General features: G+C 58.3%; 7 protein-coding genes across 7 annotated transcripts; 2 read left to right on the top strand and 5 right to left on the bottom strand.

The window, feature by feature from the left end:
* Positions 1-325: 325 nt before the first annotated feature.
* On the bottom strand, positions 326-3,282 carry GGTG_09099 (hypothetical protein; the record flags this gene model as incomplete). Its single annotated transcript, XM_009226943.1, has 4 exons — positions 326-568; positions 1,030-1,969; positions 2,171-2,885; positions 2,961-3,282. 4 exons carry the CDS (start codon positions 3,280-3,282, stop codon positions 326-328), a joined length of 2,220 nt encoding a protein of 739 aa, XP_009225207.1.
* Positions 3,168-7,881, top strand: GGTG_09098 (hypothetical protein). Its single transcript, XM_009226942.1, has 4 exons — positions 3,168-4,928; positions 5,176-6,261; positions 6,350-6,719; positions 7,058-7,881. The coding sequence occupies exons 1-4, from the start codon at positions 3,790-3,792 to the stop codon at positions 7,760-7,762; spliced, it is 3,300 nt and encodes a 1,099-aa protein (XP_009225206.1). The 5' UTR covers positions 3,168-3,789; the 3' UTR covers positions 7,763-7,881.
* A 151-nt stretch (positions 7,882-8,032) lies between these two features.
* Positions 8,033-8,884, bottom strand: GGTG_09097 (hypothetical protein; the record flags this gene model as incomplete). The annotated part of the gene is made up of 1 exon (XM_009226941.1): positions 8,033-8,884. The coding sequence occupies one exon, from the start codon at positions 8,882-8,884 to the stop codon at positions 8,033-8,035; it is 852 nt and encodes a 283-aa protein (XP_009225205.1).
* A 728-nt stretch (positions 8,885-9,612) lies between these two features.
* GGTG_09096 (hypothetical protein) lies at positions 9,613-12,560 on the bottom strand (the record flags this gene model as incomplete). The annotated part of the gene is made up of 3 exons (XM_009226940.1): positions 9,613-11,393; positions 11,451-11,840; positions 12,377-12,560. 3 exons carry the CDS (start codon positions 12,558-12,560, stop codon positions 9,721-9,723), a joined length of 2,247 nt encoding a protein of 748 aa, XP_009225204.1. The 3' UTR covers positions 9,613-9,720.
* A 302-nt stretch (positions 12,561-12,862) lies between these two features.
* On the top strand, positions 12,863-14,290 carry GGTG_09095 (hypothetical protein). Its single transcript, XM_009226939.1, has 2 exons — positions 12,863-13,448; positions 13,520-14,290. Exons 1-2 carry the CDS (start codon positions 13,030-13,032, stop codon positions 13,968-13,970), a joined length of 870 nt encoding a protein of 289 aa, XP_009225203.1. The 5' UTR covers positions 12,863-13,029; the 3' UTR covers positions 13,971-14,290.
* GGTG_09094 (hypothetical protein) lies at positions 14,114-16,173 on the bottom strand. Its single transcript, XM_009226938.1, has one exon. The coding sequence runs from the start codon at positions 15,986-15,988 to the stop codon at positions 14,393-14,395; it is 1,596 nt and encodes a 531-aa protein (XP_009225202.1). The 5' UTR covers positions 15,989-16,173; the 3' UTR covers positions 14,114-14,392.
* A 274-nt stretch (positions 16,174-16,447) lies between these two features.
* Positions 16,448-19,425, bottom strand: GGTG_09093 (acetyl transferase). Its single transcript, XM_009226937.1, has 2 exons — positions 18,446-19,425; positions 16,448-18,377 (listed from the first exon to the last, which is right to left on the bottom strand). The coding sequence occupies exons 1-2, from the start codon at positions 18,825-18,827 to the stop codon at positions 16,816-16,818; spliced, it is 1,944 nt and encodes a 647-aa protein (XP_009225201.1). The 5' UTR covers positions 18,828-19,425; the 3' UTR covers positions 16,448-16,815.
* Positions 19,426-22,127: the final 2,702 nt, after the last annotated feature.

Here is a 22,127-nt window from a genome sequence, read left to right as displayed (position 1 = left end):
CACCCGCCGCACGGCATCGTCCCCTCTGTGCTTGAGAAACTCAGCGATAGCCTCGTGCCCCTTTTCCGCGGCTATGCGCACCGGCGTTTTCCCATCCTTATTTTTTGCCTCCTTTTCGGCGCCCGCCTCCACCAGCAGCCTCGCAACCTCCTCGTTCCCCCCTTTTGCGGCCAAATGCAACGGCGTTTCCCCATCGACGTTTTTGGCCTCTTTTTGAGCGCCCGCCTCCATAAGCAGCCTCGCGATGGTCTTGTTCCCCTTTTTTGCGGCCAAATGCAACGGAATATGCTCCCAACGATCTTTCGCCTCCATATCAGCGCCCGCCTCAACCAAAAACCTCGCGACGGGCTCGTTCCCCCTTTTTGCGGCCAAATGTAACGGCGTTTCCCCATCGATGGTTCTTGCCTCCCTTTGAGCGCCCGCCATTAAAAGTAACCTCGCAATGGCTACTTGCTCCCCCGTCGCCCTTGTTGTGGCGAAATGCAACGGAGTATGCTCCCGATGATTTCTCGCCTCTATATCGGCGCCCACCTCCACCAGAAACCTCACGACGAGTCTGTTGCTGCTTCTTGCGGCCAAATGTAACGGCGTTTCCCCATCAACGTTTTTGACCTCTCTTTGAGCGCCCGCCTCTGTAAGCAGCCTCGCGACGGTCTCGTTTACCTCTTGTGCGGCCAAATGCAACGGCGTTTCCCCATCAACGTTTTTGGCCTCTTTTTGAGCGCCCGCCTCCATAAGCAGCCTCGCGATGGTCTTGTTCCCCTCTTGTACGGCCAAATGCAACGGAGTATCCTCCAGATAATCTTTCGCCTCTATATTGGCACCCGCCTCCACAAGCAACTTCGCGACGGCCTCGTGCCCAGCTTCCGCGGCGTGGTGTAGCGGCGTTTTTTGTATGTGGTTTTTCGCCTCTATGTTGGCGCCCGCCTCCACAAGCAGCCTTGCGACGGCTTTACGCCCCATTTTCGCGGCCCAATGTAGTGGCGTTTCTTTATTATGATCGGCGCCTGCTTCAGCACACAGCCTTACAGCGGCTTCGTGGCCGTTTTCCGCGGCCAGGTGTAGCGCCCGCATGGTTTGGCCCCTATGACTGTCCAGAAGAAGCGCCATCACCCCCTTTCCACTGCTCTGGTTCCTTGCTACTGCTTCGACCACGTCCGTTGTGATCTGGATTTGGCCCCTTAGCTTTTCCAGAAGAAATATCATGACGTCTTCGTCATACGACGCTGCAATTTCTTGGACCAATTCCGGTGTGATTTCGGACTGGTCTCGCCTCTCTAGGAGAAGTATCATATCCTCCTTTCCAATCTCTTGCTGAGGGGGCATCTCAAGGCGGCTTTCTGGCAGCAGTATCTCATCGTGTAGAGTCGGCTCAGCCGGCGATGCAGGCCGGCTAGGAGGTAATGACGACAGATCTCCGAGATACTTGGGCGAGTCCTCTGATTGATCTCCATGGGAAAACTCAAGATCGGTATCGAGTGTGCTCCGGTGTCTATGAGTCCCGTCGCTGCTGGCCTCCTGGGCGCTGGAGAAGGAGCGGTAATCAGACTTGGTGGCAGCCCTCTTTACCGCCAGTCGCACCGTAAGCAAGGCAAGAGACTGCATGTGCTCGGCAATATGGTCCAGAAGGCTGTTCTTGTATGTCAATGCCGTGGATGATGGTGCCACATCTGCTAACCTTTGAGGGGCTTCATCCAGATGCTCGCTGGCTGTGGCGGGATGCGAAGCCGCAGCGTCAAATCGCACCGATTTTTTGGCATTCTTTGTCCCGAGGTCCGATGCAGACAGTTCTTGTCTGTGATGGCTCGGCGGTTTCTGCGCTGCTACCGCCTGGCTTGGGCCACTCCCAGGCTCTGTGAGGGGCCGGCAACATATAGGGCAGCTATCAGAGGCTTCGTCGTGAGACATGATGCTCCCGGGCCCCGAAGCGTCCTGACTTTCCTGCATATAGTCGCGCGCCCTGGACACTCTATTTCGGGAGCAGAAGTCGTCGTGGTGTTGCGTAGTGTGCGCCTTCCATTCCGCCCTGCTTGCGTATCTGCAGGATTCCGAACACACTTCGACAAGGCAAACAAAGGGGGTGAGATCGTCGTTTACATGCTGCCTAACATCTCGCACTTCAGCTGGGTTCTACTTGTCCATGGCGCATTAGAGTAGGACATGTGCCTACCTCCACCACACGACGTCGTCGAAGCTGGTCCCTGGGAACATCTTCCGACAAAGGGGGCACGGCAAGCTACTCCCCCCACCCTGCAACTTGGGGGGCTTTGGAAACCTCGCCTTGGTTCCTAGAACAGTCGATGCGCCCGCTCTCCGTCGGACCGGAACATTACTTTCGTAAAATGGGATAACGACATGGGAAGCCGGATTAGATGGTATAGTGTCGGACAGCAGGTCGGTTCCAAGCGACACCTGGCTTTCCTCGGGCTTTGGGGGCCTAGAAATTTCCGACTTGGTTGGCGTTTGTGACCGGTACAGCGTTGCAGGTGGCCTCTGGGGGAAGACTTCGCGCTGCACAGGTACACTAGCCTCCCTGCGACGGTCGAGGCGCAGTTTCCTGTCATGATACTTCCAGTACAGAAGCCTCGCGTACCGGTCTGTCATGGCCTTGCCTAAGAGGCGACGGATGCTATCGGTAGAGTCTGGGTAAAGATGCTTGACGGTAAGCATTGCCAAGGTCTCAAACGGGGCTATTTCTGCAGCCTTCCTGGCCGCAAACGCTTGGACTCGGGCGTCAAAGGACGAAGTGGGAGATAGTCGGATGTGGATCGCCAGTCTGCCAAGCTCATTAACAGACTTCCAGACGCCATCTAGCTCGATTTTCCGTCGGTCCGTTTCGCCATCCGAGGACTCGTCCGACTCGGAGTCATCGGGGTTGGTGCTCACTAGGGCATTACAAATAGGTAGTCAGCACTACGGACTCATTCATATCGGCGGTAGCAGTGAATAGGCTGTCGTACTTTGAGCCAGGGACATGTCGAGCATGTCCAAGGCCAGAAGAACAAGGTCGCGCTGCTGTGCATGGCGGCCAAGACGGTGGTCGAGGCTCGCGCTGCCCCGAGCGAAGACTCCTAGGTACCCTCTCCAGTCGAGGAACTTCGCTTCAAGCCGCCGCAGCTCGGTGGCCGTCTTCTCCTCGCCGTTCAATTCCAGTCGACGGATGCATCTTGAAAAACTCGCCTCGCAGTTTTCTGTAGTCGCCGCGATTGGCGCTCTATCCTGATCGCTGCTTCCAGGCAAGATGTCGTCGGCAATGCGAGGATGGTGGGAGACGCTGGTCATCGTCGCGTCGGCCGAGTTAACCAGCAAGCTGTGCTGCCATTGACTATGAGTGGCCACGGTATTGCACAAGATTGGCGAAGTCAAGCGTCGCCAACATGGAACAAAGGTCAGGCCTTCAATCCAGTAAAGGCTGTCAAGGTCTGCCTTAACTGAACCTGATCAAGGTGGTATGGCGGGGCTGAGGGAAGGCTCGGCCATGCATCCTTTTTGGGCGGGCGGGCTGTCTACCCCTCCATCCGGACACAAACGCACCTCTGCCCGAGGCACCGGCGATCCGGCCCTTCTTTAACATGGGGGAAAGAGCTGACGAGAAGATCCGAGTATCACATCGCTCCTGGAATGGTAGCAACTGACGCCGAAAAAACAACATCGGGCAGATTGACGTCGCTGGTCTCCATACTTCGGCTCTATTAACTTGGACATCTCCGAGTCACTGCCTAGTTCGCTTCCCAAGCACTTGGAGCGAGTCTTCCAGGCCGGTTCTCGGCCTACTTGGCCGGCGACGTCATGCCTTTTGACGGCGCGTCTCCTGACAGCGGAGGCATCCGCGAGTCTGTCGAATGGAATTTGATCTCTCAACTGCGAGAGTGCAGTCAGTCAGTCATTCGGCAGCCGCTCCAGGGGCGCCATCGCTCCGTCGCCAGGAGCACTCGGGTCCATAAGCTATGGACTGCTTTGAGGGAGCTCCACATCCACATCCGCACCACCTTTACGACCCTACAGCTTGAGCTACTGCTCCAGTCCGACTTTGATGAGGAGGCCGATTGGGGCAGCGACTCGGAGTCGGACGGAGATGACCTGTCGTCCGAGGCAAGCGCAGCCTCCTTCCACACGGCTTGGGATAGCCAGAAAAGAAAATACGGCAGCGGCTATCCCGACGAGTGCTTCGCCCAGCTCAAACTCCTCTGCTCCCTTCTCGAGGCGAGGGTCAATCCAGTTCTCGTTCCCCTGGCAAGCCCAGCAGCGGGCCTTCAACCCTTTACATATCCCAAACTTGCGCATCTGGTCGAATACTTAAAGTCCTCAGCGGCCGCTCCTCATTCACGAGATGATGACATAGGATTTATTCCCCTGCCAGGACCAGGCACTGCACGCTTTCTCTTCAATGTGTTGACATCGGATCGAGTCGAGACATCAGAGGCATTCGTCTCCATCTGCGAATCGTCGTCCTCCCGCTGGCGACCCCCGAAGGAGATCCGGAAGCGGATGGAGATCGATGTAGAGTACCTGAACGAGCAGATCCTCAACTTCATCATTTTCGTCAGCACCCTCAAGGTTTCTCCGGGGCTATTGGAGACCCTAGCCTCGCGGCCGATTGCGCCAGCCTCGGCGTCCACCGTGGATTCGTTTCCAGAGTCAAGTCACACGCCTGCTCCTATAACTGCCAACTCGTCAGCCACCTCTTTTGCCGCCCTCCAGAGTTTTCGACAGCAAATAGCCGCAGCGGTCCGAGCCATATCGCCACACTTTCTATTTTGCGAGGGAGAGAAGAAGCGAGGGAAGCACAGATTCCTCCTCCAGCTGCCCAGCTGGGAGGATGTATCGGGTCGCCGCCACATAACGACGGACGCTGCACCAGCGGTCCAGTTCTTCTTTACCGGGTGTAGCCACGATGGCTGGCAATATGCCAACATACGCATGCTCCAGTAAGTACACTGGCACGCCCACCACGGAAAATGTCAAATTGTATTCGTACCACAAGCTTTTTTACTCTTATTGTCATTCCTGTTTTTATTCCTCCTGTTGCTCCTATTGTTCCTTTTATTACTTTTCCTGCTGTTATTATTCTTACTATTATTCTTCCTGTCCCTATTCCTGAAAAAAACTGTGGCTGGCAAGACAAACCCATCCTTTATGCTACTTACAGTATACCTTTTAGCTAACATCGACCAGATCGGACAACCCTGCTCCCCAGTGCAGACCTTGCAAGCCAAAGCTTTGCAAAGCCCTCATTAGTGCGTACGAGGATGACAGGGACCTCGAAGTCTACGTCTCCGGAACCCAGGAGCGAGCTGATGGTCGTACTGAGATGCCGCCGATACACATCCCTCTGGTGCCCGGCGAAGGTCAAAGATACGGCAGGAGCGCCCCCGGGAACGATCTCTCGGCGTTGATCGAGTGCAAGTACTTCGCAAAGGAGCTTTCTATGGATCTGATGGACCGCGCAGGCTACGGAGCTACCGTTTTTACTGTCGAGCAGCGGCGGGCGCTGGCCGTCAAGCTCGTGCTAGGATTAATGTTGTCCATGAACTCCGACCATGCCGTCAACACTTGGGAGCCGAAAAGAATACGGTTTCTGGAGCCCTTGGATGCAGAGTGCACCCCCTTCATCGCTATGGACAGTGACGAACCAAACGCTGCCGAACGCCACTGGGACTACGTTTCGCTTGCCGATCTAGATGCTGTCGTCGATTCAGGAACCGAGGACGACGATGCTGGTGACCCGAAGCCCCTACCTCCCTTCACCATGCTAGCCAAGTCACTGCTACATATTGCCGGACAGGAGATGGGAAGCTTTCGAATCCTTCGCACCAAATCTGGTGGGGACTTCCATGAAAGTCGGAGGCGACTCCGGCGGACGCTGACAGAATATACGAAGCGGGTCACTTGTGGCAGGGAGGTCGACCTCGAAGCTCTCCCTTTCCTATACGCGGCCCAAAACTGCCTCAAATTTCACACGCTTTACACCGCCCAAAGCATACTGGCGCATGGCAGACCACGAATGGAGATCGCTTGGCAGCTCGTATTCGACGAAATCCTCGCCAAGATTGATAGCAGTTTGCGCCAGAGGAGCTGTGATGCTCAGACCGTAACGGTCCAACCTGCCTACCAACCTAATGTGGCCAGTCGAAGCCCAATGCGCGAGTTTACCTTCTCTACTACCTTGCATAAACACTGCAATCCCAGCTCCCCGCCACGCAATGCGTCGGCCCTTCCCGAAGTCGCATTATTTGATGGGTTAGATGTCACCAACCCAAGGTCAGACCCATCCCCTTCATTTGCCATTACCCAATAACATAAAAACTGCCGGACAGGCTTTAAGATCTAACCCGGTCACATGCTACAGAGAAGCCGGCAACGCCGATGTCTTCCTCAAAAATCTCGAGGTCTTCCATGCATCCTACTCGCGCTTCGTTGAGCCCCATAATGTCTCGAACTCTACTAGGGAAGAACACCCTCGACGAGTTCGAATAGCCGTTCTCGACACGGGCGTCGACTTCCGCCACCCTGGAATCATGGCCGCGAAGGTCGACGGCCGCATCCGGGAGGAATGGTGTCACAGCTGGGTGGGGGACATGGCCGACGAGGACGACGAGATGCACGGCTCTAACTGCGCCGACCTCCTCCACCAAGCGGCGCCTGAGGCAGACATCTACATTGGCAAGGTCTTCCAGCGAAACAAGTTCAGGACCTACCAGGCGGAGAATATCACAAAAGTAAGTGGCCCCACGACATAACACCAGTAAGCCGCCCATGCCCACCACAAAAAAGATGAAAGTTTTACAAATTTCAGGGATTAGAACTGTTGATGCTATGGACTTTCCTACTGTTATTCTTCTTATTTTTTCCCTGTTGTTATTCCTTTTACTTCTATTGTTCGTCTTGCTATTCCTGTCGTTATTTCTGGCCATTCCTCTTCTTACTTTTACAGTACTTGTAGCCTTTTTATTGTTTAAGCATGTTTAGCTGCCATCATATTTTGGTGGGCGTGCCACACCATCGCAATACCAATCTCTAAAAGGGTTAAGCTGACTTTACTTGGCACGTCAAACAGGCCATCCGACACGCTGCAGAGATTTGGAAAGTAGATATCGTTTCGATGTCGTTCGGCCTGCAGCCCCCAGTTCCGAGTGAGGAGGACGACCAGCAAGCAGAGCAAGCAGCCCTGGAACACTACAATTCCCTGGTTGAAGGCATCGAGGCCGCAGTCAAAGGAGCATCATCCACAGTCACCATGTTTGCAGCAGCCTCCAACGGCGGCAAAAACGTCAGACGAGCATTCCCAGCCACCTTAAGCCCCTGGGTAATCGCCGTCCACGCCTCAGACGGAATCGGTGGCGCCGGCGGCATTAACCCACCCCTCCAGGCCGGCGACAACTTCATGACCCTCGGCATGGACGTGGAGATGATGCGGAGGGAATGGAATGACAGCGGCGGGAGGCTGCGGCCGAAGTACAAGTCTGTGAGAAGGAGCGGGACCTCGTTCGCGACGCCCATCGCCGCCGGCCTCGCCGCCACAGCCATGGACCTCTCACTTCGCGTGGACCTAGTCACGAGGCGTACGAGGGAGCAGCTGCGCCAACCCGTTGAGATGGCCAAAATGCTGCGGCTCATGTCGACGGGTGGAGCGGCCGACTCTGGTGGGTACCGCTACGTGGCGCCGTGGCACCTGTGGAGGCCAGGCTGGCAGGCTGATGACGAGAGATCGCGGCATATATGGGACACTATCAACCTGGAATTTCGGGCGCACCGGAATTAGCACGTAAGGAGAGTAATCTTTGCGATATAAGCGTTTCCCATGCAGATTTCAAGGATTAGTGTAGCGAGTGCTGTGGCCTTTACGTTGAGCTTTAAATCAATATAGTATTTCTCTTCCTGCTCCTTTTCCCGCCTTTATTTTTTTGTTTTTATAGACGCCATTCCACCGCATACGCAATCCTAGTCCCTGAGGCCTGCACAAAACTGTACTGATCATTTCTTAGTATTTTAAAGCTTTCCCTATATCCCTCTCCTGCTCACTGTCCTCCTACTACGGACTTGCAGATGTAGGCGAAAGCCAAATGACAAACTCCCCTTCAACCAAAGTATCGTCTTCGACTACTGTTTCGTATCCCAGTGTCTCATCATCTCTGTATTTCAGCCCCTTAAGGGGACCCTCCCCCGTCTCCACATCCTCACCAAGAGTTGCCCCCACGACGTCGAGCTTGTCCTGCCGAACCCCTCGCTTGTCCCACCAGATCTTGCGAGCTCGTATCCCTAGCACGAACGGGGTCGACCCGTCGAAGCGCGACGCGAGGCCGTCCTCGCTGCCGTACGAAAGCTGCAGGCCCGCCGTTCCGGAGGTGGCAATCTCGCTCTTCAGCTGCGTCTTTGCGGCCCTGACCTTGGAGAGGGAGGCACCCTCAGCCCACATCAGACCCGTGATCATCCACACGGGCCTCTTGAAGTTGCTGCGCTGGACGTACATGGCCACGCTGTCCGTCTCGAGGGCAGTCTTCATGTACTCGAGGGTCGGGTTGAAGTAGCGCACGTACAGCTTTTGGACCGTGATCGTTTCGTCGTTTTTCCGGTCGCGCAGCGCCGAGAACGAGGGGCCCAACCCAGCCCAGCCGAAGATCTTGGCCCAGATGCCGCCCTTGACATGGCGGAGGTGGTTCAGGGAGCAGGTGAACCCCTCTTTTTCCGAGGCGGACTTGTCCTTGGGGAAGACGAGGGAGTCTGACACGGGTGGCGCCTCGCCGCCGTCGAGCGGGCTCAGCATGCTATCGAGCTGGAGGTTCTGTAGCACTGACCCGAGCCGGAGGTGCCCACCCGGTGGCGGGTCGATGCTAAAGTCTGGGCAGAGGTGGAACGAGGGCTTGGAGCTAAAGGTCGTCGCCATGGTGCCTTCTTGTTTTAGACTAGGAGAATAAATCGGGTGTGGGCATGGCCCAGCCGGGCTTGATGTGTTGGGCACCCCGCAATCTTCACCCTTACCGTTCGCAACGAGGGGCTCCCTCTTTCCTATTTGCTATTCGACTTCCCACGGCCACCTTCTCTCGGATTTACGGCTCCCTATCCTATTAGCTTTTCGCATTCTATTCTTATTTCAATTGTGTTCCTACCTTTATATTTATTCGTCGCGTTCCCATTGCTAAACCTTTGTCCACTTATCCACCATACTCATCAGCCATTTCTCCCGAGCCGCACGCAGCTCGCTGCTCCGCCTCCAGCCTCGAGGGCATCCGCGCGTGAGTCCTGCAGCGCGAAACCTACTTCCCGCAATGCCCTTGCCAACACGCTCCCGGACTGGTTTTTCTCTGCTTGCAGTACCTTTTTTAGGAACAGCACTTTTGCTTGACACTAGCGTCGAAGCGTTGCGGTATGTCGCTTCCTTAGACGAATGGCGGGGCTCATCTTCCCCAACCCGGGGGAGAAGGATCCTCCCGTTCCAGCAGACAGGCAAGGGCTTGAAGAGCTTGAGTGGCTAGTGTGGTTACACAGCTTTCTGCATGGAACCCAATCGGCTCAAACGGTTGCCAGGAGATCACACCTCGAGATATCCCCCGTTAATTTGGCCAGGCTTTGTCCGGGCTGGCGGATGGGCGGCTGTCAGAGTTTGGTGCATGCTTTCTTTGTTCTTGTTTTTTTTTTTTTTTTTTACATGTGCCTTTTTTTCCTGTAATTAACAATTCAGACTAACGTCTATAGGACTCTTCCCCCACCAGATCCTCAAGCTTAAACCACGGTGATCGTCTTCTCCTCCCACGCCTCCTGCTCGTGATTGAGCCAGTCATTAACCTCGTGGATAAAGGCGCCGATCCGCTCGTACTTGCCGCCTTCAACCTCCCGCAGCAGCAGGCCAGAATAGCACGTTACCTCCCACCGGTTTCCATCCACGATCTTCCAATCGTTCATAAACGTCAGCAGCGCAAACACCCTCTCGGGCGGCTTTTCTACTGCCTCTTCGATCTCCACTATCCGCTCGGGATAATCATCTACTCCCTGCAAAAGCTGCGAGTACCAATCCCAGAGAGTTTTGTTGCATTCCGGCGCCAGCCTCAAAACATCCTGGCACCTGAACAGAAAGATAGCATCTTCCCTACCGACCTCCTTAAACGGCCCGCCAATCTCCATAAAGCCCCCAGCCACCTCTCCAAAGGCAGTGTGCCCCAACGCTGGTGTTGCTTCGCACGCGTACACCGTCGCGAGAGGTAGAGCATCAGCTCCAACGCGCCCGATTTCAATGGGGGCGTCGACGCTCGCCCACGACCATGACGGCGCCCGGCTCCCGACCGGCCGGGGCAGCCACTCACGCGCATGAGTGTAAAACATGGCGTCGTACAGGAGGTTGTTGCGCCAGAGACCCGCGACGTACCCGGCGCCCGTCAGCTGGCTTATCTGCTCGGCGATGCACCCGATGGCGGGGAGGCGGTCCGAGGGCAGGCTGAGCTTGCGCCGGGTGTAGTCGTGCAGAAGTTCCCTCCAGACGTCGTGCAGCTGGACGGTCGTCCGCAGATCGGCCCTCGATTTCTCCGACCGCAGCAGCGCGCTCGCCAGCTTGCGCGTGCTGGGCCCCGTCCTTGGGTGCTCGGGATAGTAGCTGCCATCGCTGTGGGTGGCGCGGCGGCAGCGCCAGGTGGGCCAGCGGCCGTAGGACAGGTATCGCGGAGAGACGACGAGCTCCTGCAGGCACCACGCACGCGACGAGGTCGCATCGTACCAGTCGCGCTCGCAGCCCATTTCCATGATGAGGTACAGGGTGCCCACCGCGACGCGGGGCGTTTTGAAGATGTCCTCGAGGGTTTCTGCTTTCGCAACCGCCTTCATATCCGGGAGGTGGCACTTCATGGGCACCAGGTTGCGCCAGAGTTTCGTCTCGGCGTCGGCCTTATCCGTGAGGAAGCCATCGTGCACCGAGAAGGCCAACCCGGCGCCAACAGTAACGTAGGCGTTCCTGTAAACCTGAGCCATACGGCCGACCTCGTGGGCTTTGTCGGCTTGGCTGTCTTGGACGATACAGAGCGAATCGATCCAAAGGTACTTGAGCCCCAGGCTGCGGGTAACTCTGACAGCGTCCCTTAATGTTTGGGGCAGGTCATCAAGGGAGAAGCCTGCCAGGAGATCTGGAAGGGTGGCAGCAGTGCATATGTATGTCTGCGCGTCGCCCCAGCAGTAGCTGAGGGCAACATAGTTGCCCGCCTCGGTGGCAAACGTCTCGTGTAGTCTGAGTGTTGGCTTTGACACGTCTATGACCCTACTAGGGAGAGCCAGCGGCTCTTGCGTTCCACACGAGGGGCCGTGGTTTTGAACACAGGTGTCGAGCCATGCCTTCGCTCGCGCCAGGCTATGCTCTGACCCAGGGGAGGGGTTCGGGGGCCGGTGGGTGATGAGAGCCGCAAGCGGGTCGCCTGTTCTCCTATTAGTACTATTGACCTCGGCTGAATTTGACGACACGTTTTTCTCACCTTGAACAGCATACACACCCACGTTCAGCTCCCACTGGTTGAGAATGCACGTGAGATCCTTTGGCTCGCGGCCCTTGAGGTCCGACACCCCGATCTGCAGCGCATCGAAATTAGGAAGCGTGGAGCCTGCCCTGCGGCAATGCGGTATGGCTTTGAAACCGAAGCGGTCGTGCTGCAACTTTGTGAGGGACTTCATGCAGCGCTCGACGAGTGCCATCCTCTCTTTGTCGTGCTTCTTCGGTTCCGAGTACCATGGCTTTTTTGGATCGTAATAATATCCCGAGATTTCCCCAGCACCGAAAAATATGTACAGTACGAAGGTGCAGAAAGCGCATCCCTTCTGCGTAGCCTCGATAAGACGGGAAATTCGGATCAGCCAGTGGTAGGTGACTTGTCTGGTTGTAATGTGTTCAATGGATTTGTGTCGCAGGAACGCTCCAATCATCGGAAGAAAGCGCGTCACCGGTTCGCAGGACCGGCATTCGGACGATCCTTTGCTAGCCATCTTTTGAGCATTGCTCTCCACGGGGGCAGTGTCCACGGACACGTGACCGCCCTCTCGCAACATCGGGCATGCCTTCCGCACGGCTTGGCGGATGGCCCCCTTGTAATCCGCCTTTGGGAGCTTTTGCTTCCCCACGATCTTGAAAGAATGGCCCGGGTGGATGAGGGAGGCTTCAGGAATGCATCGAGAGCAATAGTGGAAGTCTGGACAGTCCTGGCACTTGTGTCGAGTGCCCGTGATGGACTCGTCGCAGCCATCGCAGCAGCCATTCCTGGATGGTGGCTGAGGTGCCGCCGTTTCCTGGTTGTTAGCCTGGCTAATAAGCTCCTGTTGCTTCTTTATAAACGCCGGGGGGTCAGTGATGGTACGAGCATTTGGGTCACCCTCAAGGGGTGCCTGTTTGACTGTGAACATGACAGACACAGCCGACGTAAAGGCTTAAAATCCCGCCAACCTTGGGGACAGAGATGTTGAGAGGATAGCATGTAGGCGGGTATGGGGAGACCCAGGTTCCAGCGCGACCATGATTTTATTATCCCTTGCAAGAGCTGAAGAAGCCCCTTCGTCCCTAGGCAACATGGCAGCTGACTGTTAGGCAAAGGCATTGTGTGTGCATGGTGGCGCGGCGAGCAAGGATGCTTGCAAGACAGGGGCGAGAGGTCTGCCCGAGCCTTGCTAAAGATGCATAGCGCTAGGCCGGATTAGTTCCTCCTCGTCTTCTTTAGTACCTCCTTTATTCTACACTGTAATTGCTACACTTGCCTGCAGCCCCTTTTAATAGCGTCGAAATATTGCCTTCCCTGTTGCGTAGAAAACATGAGGCCATTGGAAGGCTGCACTATACACTCAACCCTAACCCTCGCAACAGCTGCAACGCCGAGTCAATCCCGTTGATACCCGAAACCCTGGCAGCCAACATTTTGCACCCACGTCAGCCGGCATCGACAAGGCACGCGACCAAGCCCAACCTGTATCCCCAACCGACACCCGAACCATCTGCCACCATGATACGAAAGTAGCAAACCCAGCCGACGCACCAGGCGCTCTCCCGGCCCTCCGCGCGAGAAACAAAAGATGACCCAACAACACCCCCTCCTCCGCCTCGCCCGCGCCGTCGCGCGCCGGCGACCCCAGCCCCGACTCCGAAACCGGCCTCCCCAGCGCAGCAGCAGCAGCAGCAGCACCAAGAAGCCGCTGCAGGAAGACCCGATCCCGGTGCCCAGCACGGTGCCGCCGGTGCCAGTGGCGGCGTGGTGGCAGCGGCTGGGCCCGCTGAGCCGCGCGGCGTCGGCCTACGGGCGCGCCCAGCGCCGCCGCCCGCACGCCACGCAGCTGTGCACGTCGCTGGCCATCTACCTGGCCGCCGACCTGTCGGCCCAGCGCATGGCGGGCGGCGTCGTCGACGGGGAGGAGGTGGAGGCCGCGTACGACCCGGCCCGGACTGTGCGGTCGCTCGTCATCGGGGGGCTGGCGTCGATTCCGGGGTACAAGTGGTGAGTGACTGTCAGGGAGAATGAGACGGACAGAAATAAACCCCTCCTAATCTAACAACATACTCTCCCAGGTTCATGTTCCTCTCGTACAACTTCAACTACCGCTCCCGCCTCGCCTCGCTCGCCGTCAAGATCGCCATCAACCAGTCCTTCTTCACGCCCCTGTTCAACAGCTACTTCTTCGGCATGCACTCGCTCCTCTCGGGCGACTCGCTGGGCCAGGTCGCCGACCGCATCCGCCGCACCGTGCCCACCAGCGTCGTCAACTCGCTCAAGCTGTGGCCCGCCGTCACCGCCTTCAGCTTCACCTTCTTGCCGCCCGAGTACCGCTCCGCCTTTGCGGGCGTCGTCGCCGTCGGCTGGCAGACGTACCTCGCGTTTTTGAACAGGAAGGCGGAGCTGCTGGCGCATGAGGAGGAGGCGGCGGCGGCGGCGACGGTGGTTGGGGGTGTTGATGAGCGGCAGGGAACCGCCTGCGCACCTACCGGCGCCATGGCCGTTGCAGCCCCAACACCCCGATAAAACCCCGACGCGACAGAAGCCCGGCGGGAACCGCGCTTGTTCAGGATACCCAGCTCTGATAAACAGAGCACTTATAATCACATTGCATGGGAAGCGGGGGAGCATCATCAGAGTTGCGGCTGCAACCTGAGAGTAACAAGATAGACCGGCGTTTTGGGTAAACTTGGGATTTGGCCATGGCACGTGTAGACTCCGGTATAAAATGCGCAAACCCCCATGATAAACCCCAATGCTTCTAGTTTTCGCCCTGCTTTTTGCTACCCGCCTCCAAACCTAATCGCAGTTTTACCCCCTACCCTCGCGTGAAAAAAAAAAACAGCACCAACGGCTGTGGAAAGCATGGCGGTCTAGAGTACTGTGCTGATGTGAGAACCCCTGGATAGATGTATGCAAAACAAAAGAACAAAAGAAGGGACGAAAAATCAGCTGTCCTTGAGCAGCCCCTTCATCTCCTCCTTCATCCTCGTCACGATGCCCGGGCCGCCGTACACCATGCCCGTGTACACCATGGCCACGCTCGCGCCGGCGTTGAGCACCTGCAGCGCCTGCGAGCCCGTGGTGATGCCGCCCGTGGCGAAGATGACCTTGGGCTCCGCCTCGTGCTCGCCCGTCCTGGGTCGGGTGAGCACGGCGGGCGGCGGGACAAGCGACGCGGCGCCCGCCTGGGCCGCCACCTCCTCCTTCTTACGGCCCGCCGGGTAGCGGTCGAGCGCGTCGCGGTACTTGCCCACCAGCGCCACGGTCCTGTCGAACAGGGCCGGGCCCGAGTAGCCGCCTGTCTCGGCCAGGGCCTCGACCTCGCGCGAGGTGAGCGGCACGCCGACGGGCACCACGTCGCGGCGCTTGGTGGTGTTGCCGACGATGACGCCGTCGACGCCGCTGGACCAGACGGCGCCCACGACGCCGTTGACCTGCTCGGGCGAGTCCTCGTCGGGCGACACCTTGACCATGACGCGGGGCCTGTCGGGTCCCGTCGACGGGCGGCCGCACGCCGCCGCGGCGGACCGGGCCTCGGCCACGACGGCCGACAGGATGCTGGACAGCGGACCCGCGGCCTGCAGGTCGCGCAGGCCGGGCGTGTTTGGGCTGCTGACGTTGACCACAACCACGTCGGCGTAGGGGGCCAGGCGGCGGACGCAGTCGGTGTAGTCGCGCGTCACGGCCGCCACGTCCTTCTCGTCCGTCTCCTTGGCCTTTGCCACCTGGACGCACAGCAGGCGGCCGGGGAGCAGGGAGCCGACGGGGACGCCCGAGGCCGACTCGCCCGCCAGCACGTCCGCCTCGGCCAGGCCCAGCCCGCGGGCGGCGCGGCGGAGGCGGGTGCGGAGCGTGCGGGCCACGGCGTCGGCGCCGGCGCTGTTGAGGCCGTAGCGGTTGACCATGCCCTGGATCGAGGGCACGCGGAAGACGCGCGGGCGCGGGTTCCCCGGCTGCGGGCGCGGCGTGACGCCGCCGACCTCGACGACGGCGGGGCCGACGGCGAAGAGCGCGTCGGGGATCTCGGCGTTCTTGTCGAGACCGGCGCTGATGCCGATCGGGTTGGCGAGCGTGCGGCCAAAGACGGAGACGGACAGCGAGCCGTCGGCGTCGACGCCGGAGCGCTCGCGCGGGTGCAGGCCCAGCTCGTGCAGCGTCTTGAGGGCGGCCGTGCCCAGGTGGTGGGCGTCCTCGGCGTCGGGCACGAAGGCGCGCAGGAGGGCGGGCACCAGGTGGCGGTGGACGGCCGAGGCGCGCGTGTCGGTCGCGACGAGGTAGACGCCCGCGGCCACCGAGAGGATAGCTACCGTAGTGAGCGCCGTCCCCGCTCCCGTGCGAGCCTGCAGCGGCGGCGGCGGCGGCGGCGGCGGGGTGCTAGACGCGCTGCCGGCGGACGCTGTCGGGCCTGTCGAGGCATGTCGCTGGGTACCGCGGCTCCTCAGGGCGGCGTTTGGCGAGCGCTGGAGGGGGAGGCGGGCGCGGCCAGCACAGAGGGGCGTGGAGCGGGGGAGGAGGCGGGCAAAGCGAGCGAGTGACGCCATCGTGTCGGTCTACCAGAGACTGTGCTCTACGCGCCGGGGGGGGGGCCCAGAGCCTAGACTTGACGTTGTCTGAGGGTTGCTGGTGCCGGCACTAGAGCTCTCGCTCTGCCTGTTTGACGGTCGTCGCGTTTAACTTTGGGAGCTTGGTTGGCTTGGCATGGGCTGGGGCAGAGGTTCGTCGTGCATATGGCCCGTGCGAATTGAGTTTCAAGTGGCCCGGCGACGCTAAACTAGCTGACCTGAGCCGGAGGAATTCAAGCTGCAGGGGCCGCCAGGCACTGACTTCACTGACCCCCACGCCTTGTCATGGAACCCATTCCTCACCCTCCAGTATCATCCTTTCCCTCGTCGATCCATCTCGTATTCTGGCGTTGAGGCTGGCAGCATTCCACTGTGTTCCTGGGTCATCTCATTCAGGCGTCGATCCTTTGTCCAGCATCCCCCAGGCACCGCAGCAATCATCAAACCATCAGGTATTATCCTGTTAAGCTCTATGGCAGGGAGATCTAGGTCTATCTAGTCATCCATAAACCCACGCCCATCAAGAAAGTCAGAGCAACAAGCGCGGCATCGCTACGGTGCGACGAAGAGAAGAAAAGGGGCGCCGTTCCATGTTCACCCCAGCCCAGAAATGAGAACACCAGAGGATGGTGACTCGTCATGCCGATAGACAAAAGAAACCCTATATGCGAACAAAAGGTGGATAAATCTCTGAATTTGTATGGTCCAAAGATGCAAAGGAGCGAAAGAACGCATGAGCATACCGCAATCCCAGAAAGGTCCAATAAACGAAACGACAAAAGAAAGGCACACAAGATCAATCATATTCAGTCCTCCTTTTTCGCCAGCGAGTCATACGCCCACTTGGCAAAGACGACCGACTTCTCGTCTATTAGCCTGCACGCCACGTCGGAGGCCCAGATCAGCATGGGCCACAACAGGCCCAGGGCCAGGGCGACGCCGAGACAGTACTGGCGCTCCGTCTCGCGGCCAGTATACGCCGTGGCCCAGCGGCCGAGGTGCCAGCCGATGGACCAGAGCATAGGCCCATGGACGAGGTAGAGCGCGTACGAGATGCGGCCCAGGTACTGGGCGAAGCGCGTGGTGAAGGCGCGCTGCATCCAGGTGTTGCGGTCGAGCACAAAGATCAGCAGTACCGCTCCGAGCGAAATCCACCAGTGGCTCTCGTTGTCATCCTCGTAGTGCTTGGGCGTCCAGTCGCGGATCAGCCAGCCGTAGTAAGGGGCCGAGTTGCCGCCGCGCTCGGCTCCGGGGAAGCTAAGGAAGAAGACGGCGACGACTACGGCGAACAGAGACAGCAAGCCGCGCCAGAGGGAGGCCGACAGCAGCAGGTTGCGAGCGCCGCGGGCGCGGCTGCGCAGGCGGGCGGGGACGCCCGACGACGACACGCGCTCGTAGGCGGTGCTCGAGGCGCACGACAGCCGCGTGGCGTGCGGGTTCCCCGCCACGGCGGCGCCCGCGGCCTGCACCGACTCCGGGAGGTAAGAGGGCACGGCGAGCACGAGGCGCTTGGAGTGGTGGTAGACGACGAAGGCGACGCGCCTGGCCCGCATCAGGCTTGTGTTTTGCTGGCGCAGCGGCGATACGAGGACTGTCGGGGTGGTCGGGAGGAGGGTGGCGGGCGGGGCGCGGGCGGCGGCGCCCTCGAGCGTGAAGCGGAGGTCGCACAGGAACATGCCCGAGATGAAGAGGAAGGGCGGCCAGTGCTTCCACCACAGACAAAAGGCGGCGGTGCAGACGGTCAGGACAAGGCGCGGGAGGGTGCGGATGCGGCAGAAGGCGGCCATGCACAGGAACAGCACCATGGAGCAGTCGAACTCCATACCCAGAGTCCAGAGGTTCCAGTCGTAGGGCGTGGCAGAGCGGCGCTCGTCGTTCGAGAAGGGGTTGGTGGCCTGGAGGATGTTGCCCCACAGGTCCCAGAGCTGCTCGGCGAGCTCGTCCTTGATCGGGGGCGGGCGCTTGGTGATGGCGGCGCCATCGTTCCACTTGTCGTCGCCGTCGCCAAAGTAGCGATTGTAGCCGACAATGGTGCCCATGAAGAGGATGATGACGGCCGGCAGGAAGAGGCGCGGCCAGCGCCGGAACACGGAGCTGCTCATGGCCGACGCCCACTCGCCGTACCGCGCCGCGTGCGCGAGCTTGAGCGGCTTGTACGACAGCGCGTAGCCCGAGATGACGAAGAAGATCTTGACCTGCGGCGCCCCCGCGATCAGGAGCCGGACCCAGGGCATCTGGATGGCGTAGTTGTGCTGCGGGTCGTTGGGGTCCTCGCTGGACCTGTAGGCGTCGTGCACGTTCCACGAGAAAAAGAGCAGCGAGGCGTGGTGCCACACCACCAGGAAGGCAGCCCAGCCGCGGAGGCCATCTGCGTCGCGGCGGAGGGGACTGATAAGCGGGTGGTCACGCGGAGGGAAACATACGGCAGTTCCTTACCTAGCCATGCGCTGGGGTGCAGCTTTCCTGCCGGTTTGTTGCCGGGCACGACGAAGCTGGGGAGGAGGATGCTGAGCTTAGCGAGGGCCGCCAACGCCCGCGCCAGCGCCGTCCTTGGGGGCCTGCGGGCGCGGTAGACGGCCTTTTCGTCAAAGTTCTCGGCCAGCAGCCCCGATTCTGTGGGACTGCTGCCGCCGACCAGGGTGTCTGTGACCGATGCCCGGTCGTCATCATCATCGTCGTTGTCGTGGAAAGAGCCTTCGCGGCCGCAGTCCTTCTCGTCGTACTCGTCGTCGCTGTCGTTCTCGCCCGACAGAAGGGCGAGTGATAGATATCCCAGGTTTCGTGGCCTAAACCGACGGGGGATCCACGATGACACCATCTTCCCCGATCTCGGTTGAAATTATATGTCCGTCCTTGTTCCACCTATATCCCGCCTCTTGTTCCAGTGGTATTTGTGTTTGTCGTGTTAAAATGCGTGTGTCCAAGAAGAGAAGAGGCAGTGGGGTTCGTCCCAAGGTCTAAGTGAGCGAGTGAAGAGGTGTAAAGCCTAAATGGGTTGTTTGTTCCTTTGCCTGAGGTGTATGTGTGCTTTGGGGCGTGTCACTCGGTGAAGACGGCCCTTCAAACGACTGTGGGAGTCAGGACACGGTCCGGGCTAGTGGGATGGGGAGAGGACAAGAAATGATAATAATGGAAATGAACTAGTTCGATGGACGCTTCATGGCATCAACACCGATGTGAGAGAGTGACAGGAAGGAGGAGCAGCTGGCCACAAGCGCAGGAGGCTGCCAATTTACATCTCCAAGCAGCAAAGCAGACAGAGAACAAGAAGAGGGAGAGAAAGGAGAGGCGGTTGCGGTCACACAGCGTCAAGGAGATAATCCTTTGACGGTCGAGCACATAGTTCACGCCAGCCGGCCATGCTGCACCAATGGCACATCCCAATCAGCCACCCGGGCTGCACTGCAACAGGAGCGGTCCCATCCCCCAAAAAGGGGGGTGACGGTCCTTGGACCCCGGCGCTGGCGCAAGGTCCAACCCCGTCAGTTTAGCCGGGTCGACGAGTAAGAAGCCCGCTTGTAAATTTAGGACATGGCCCACGTTCTAGCCACACAGCTGCCAAGCGAGAGGAGAGGCCCACTCCACCAAGATTTCTCCTCTTGGCCGTCGGCCAGCGCTAGTGCGACCCTTCAAGGCATCGAGTTTGGAAGGTCGACTTGGGGAGTGACACCGGCGGCGGGCGACCCCGCCGGCGCAGGGGCCCTGCTGGGCGAACGCCCGAGTCTACGGGAAATTGGGGTCGTACTGTTCTCAGCTCGTACAGAGGCGATGGTGATGCTACATGCTACAGCTGCTGGTCACTCGCTGCGTGTTCAGTTTCTTGCAAACAGCCGTTTCGCCTAGACGCAGACGCAAAGCAGAGAACCCAAAAGCAAGCACAGAAAAAGGGGCAGACGACACGATTAATTTGCAGGTGCGCGCAAACACGAGCACAAACACAGGCACAAGAGAGAAGCCGTGCCAGCTGCGATCCCGATCCGCACCCTCCCGCCTCCCACCGTGCCACCCTCAGGCCTTCCCCCCTCCTCGGGCCACTGCGGCACAAATTCCCATTGCTCCCATCCAATAGTCGTGGACGGCCCAATGGGATTTCGACATGGTGGGTCCGAGAACAGTGCAGGAAATAACGCCACCCTGCATGTCGTGGCCTACCCCTGCACGATCATCGGGGGCGAGTTCCCGGCCTGCCAAAGAAATTGGGAGAAACGAGAAACGCTCTTTTTTTTTTCTGCAGCTCAACCCTCCCGCCTTGGTGTGTCTTGGGCGCGCGCTTTGGTGTTTCTGGTGCTTCTTCGCCATGCCTCGCGTACGTACCTAGAAAACGGCATTCCTCGGCGATGGATTGGCAGACACAGGCACGACAGGTTTAGCCTTGAAACGACACATGCGGGTAGAGGGCACATGCCTGTATACGGTAATACTGTGTTCGGCATTCAATCTCTGCCATGCAGCCACCGCCACCACGAAGCAGCCTGCGCCAGAACAGACAAACGATGCGGACATGGCCGTTTTTATTATTATTGTTATTTGTGTCTGTTGCATTATCTCAAGACCAAGCGAGTAGATTACCTTGCGCGATTGTTGTTGGCGTAGCAAACCTCAATATGGACTGCAAGTCAGGGCTTCCAAGTTTTGGCCAGCTCGCCCACTTTGCTTGTGGGCTCATTTCTTCGCCTGCGGGCCCCTGACCCATAATTGGTGCTTCCCGTGCAAGGAACCGACCAAGAAAAGGATGCATTTGCCGGTCCAAAAACTGGCCTACATGTCCCAGGGATCACAAACCTTAGTACGGTGGATCTTGGTGGTACATCAGTTTGGCTTGGTTTTCTGAGGAAGAAAATGTATCTTGCATCCACCGCACTAGGGGTTGTGGTCCCTGGGACCTGTAGATTCCCCGAGGCTGGGGTCACACCCACCTGTCACGATATCCATGTCGATATCCATGTCTTGGCTAGCCCAGACCACGGGGCAGAAGGGAGGTGTGAGGCTTAAATAATCTACAGTGGGAGGTTACAAGTGAAGCGAAGCAGGGGACAGGGTATGCACTAGCCAACCGCGTGCGGGATGGTTCGAATTGGTGTACGGCCAGGCCTGTAATTAATTTTGAAAAAAAAAAGATTGCAGGCTAGGCCTTATTTGGTAGGGGCTGAATTTTTCGCCTCCTTCTCTGTAAAAGCCTAGAGACGAGAATGGGGCTGGATGGAGGCACGCGGCGTGAGAGGCTGTCCCACAAGGGAGAGCTCGAGCAATGACGAAGGAAAATACACCCAAAAGAAGAAAATGAGATCTTTCGGCGCACACCTTGGCGCCGTCTAACATTGGCACAACTCACCCCCATAGCCAATAATACACCACACAGGCCGAGGAACCCCTCAAAAAACGAAACAGCTCGGCAGGGGATCACTGGCGCTTGTGGTCTTCTGTAACCACTAATGATGTCAATCGGTCACGACACACTGACAGAAACCATCGCCGATCCCGAAAAGGTGCCCCAATGGGTTCGTTCATGCACCGCCCGGACGCCCATCACATCGCGCCGTGATTAGTGCTCGTCGGCCTGACCTCATCGCAGCTGAGGAGCCTTTTTATGCAGCAACACGAAAACAACACGGCTGACTACTGCCTGGCACCAGCCTCCAAAAAAAAAATCCGCACACGCAAACAAAAGGGGCGCACTTTGAAGTCAATTTACTCGCACCAAATAATAGCCAGTGCCTATTTTATTTTTTTATATGGAATTTAATGGGCAGTTATTTTCCCTTCGCCCTTTGTAATTTTTGAAAGGATCCAAAGTGTGTGTTATGATAACGAGGCATTGCAATCAATTGAATTGATTTTCTCTTGATGTTTTTTTCTATAGAGTTTTGGTGGGGAAAAATATAACGTGTGTCGGATTTTTTTTTTGGAGGTTGGTGCCTGGTCAGCGTTGGAGGCCATGCTGCAGGGCCTGTCGTGGCTGCGGCTGAGCAAGCGCCCATCTACAGCCTCCAGGAGGGAACCCCCCACTACCACCTCTGCAAAGATGCCACCAACACCACTACATCACACTCAACACAACCGAAGGCGGGCACGTTTATCCCAATCCGACCCTCCCTGTCGATTGGTGTTGGCACCTCAG

The sequence above is a fragment of the Gaeumannomyces tritici genome (assembly GCF_000145635.1).
Source record: "Gaeumannomyces tritici R3-111a-1 unplaced genomic scaffold supercont2.5, whole genome shotgun sequence".
Taxonomy (NCBI): Eukaryota; Fungi; Ascomycota; class Sordariomycetes; order Magnaporthales; family Magnaporthaceae; genus Gaeumannomyces; species Gaeumannomyces tritici.
This window is presented reverse-complemented; position numbering and strand designations above follow the sequence as displayed.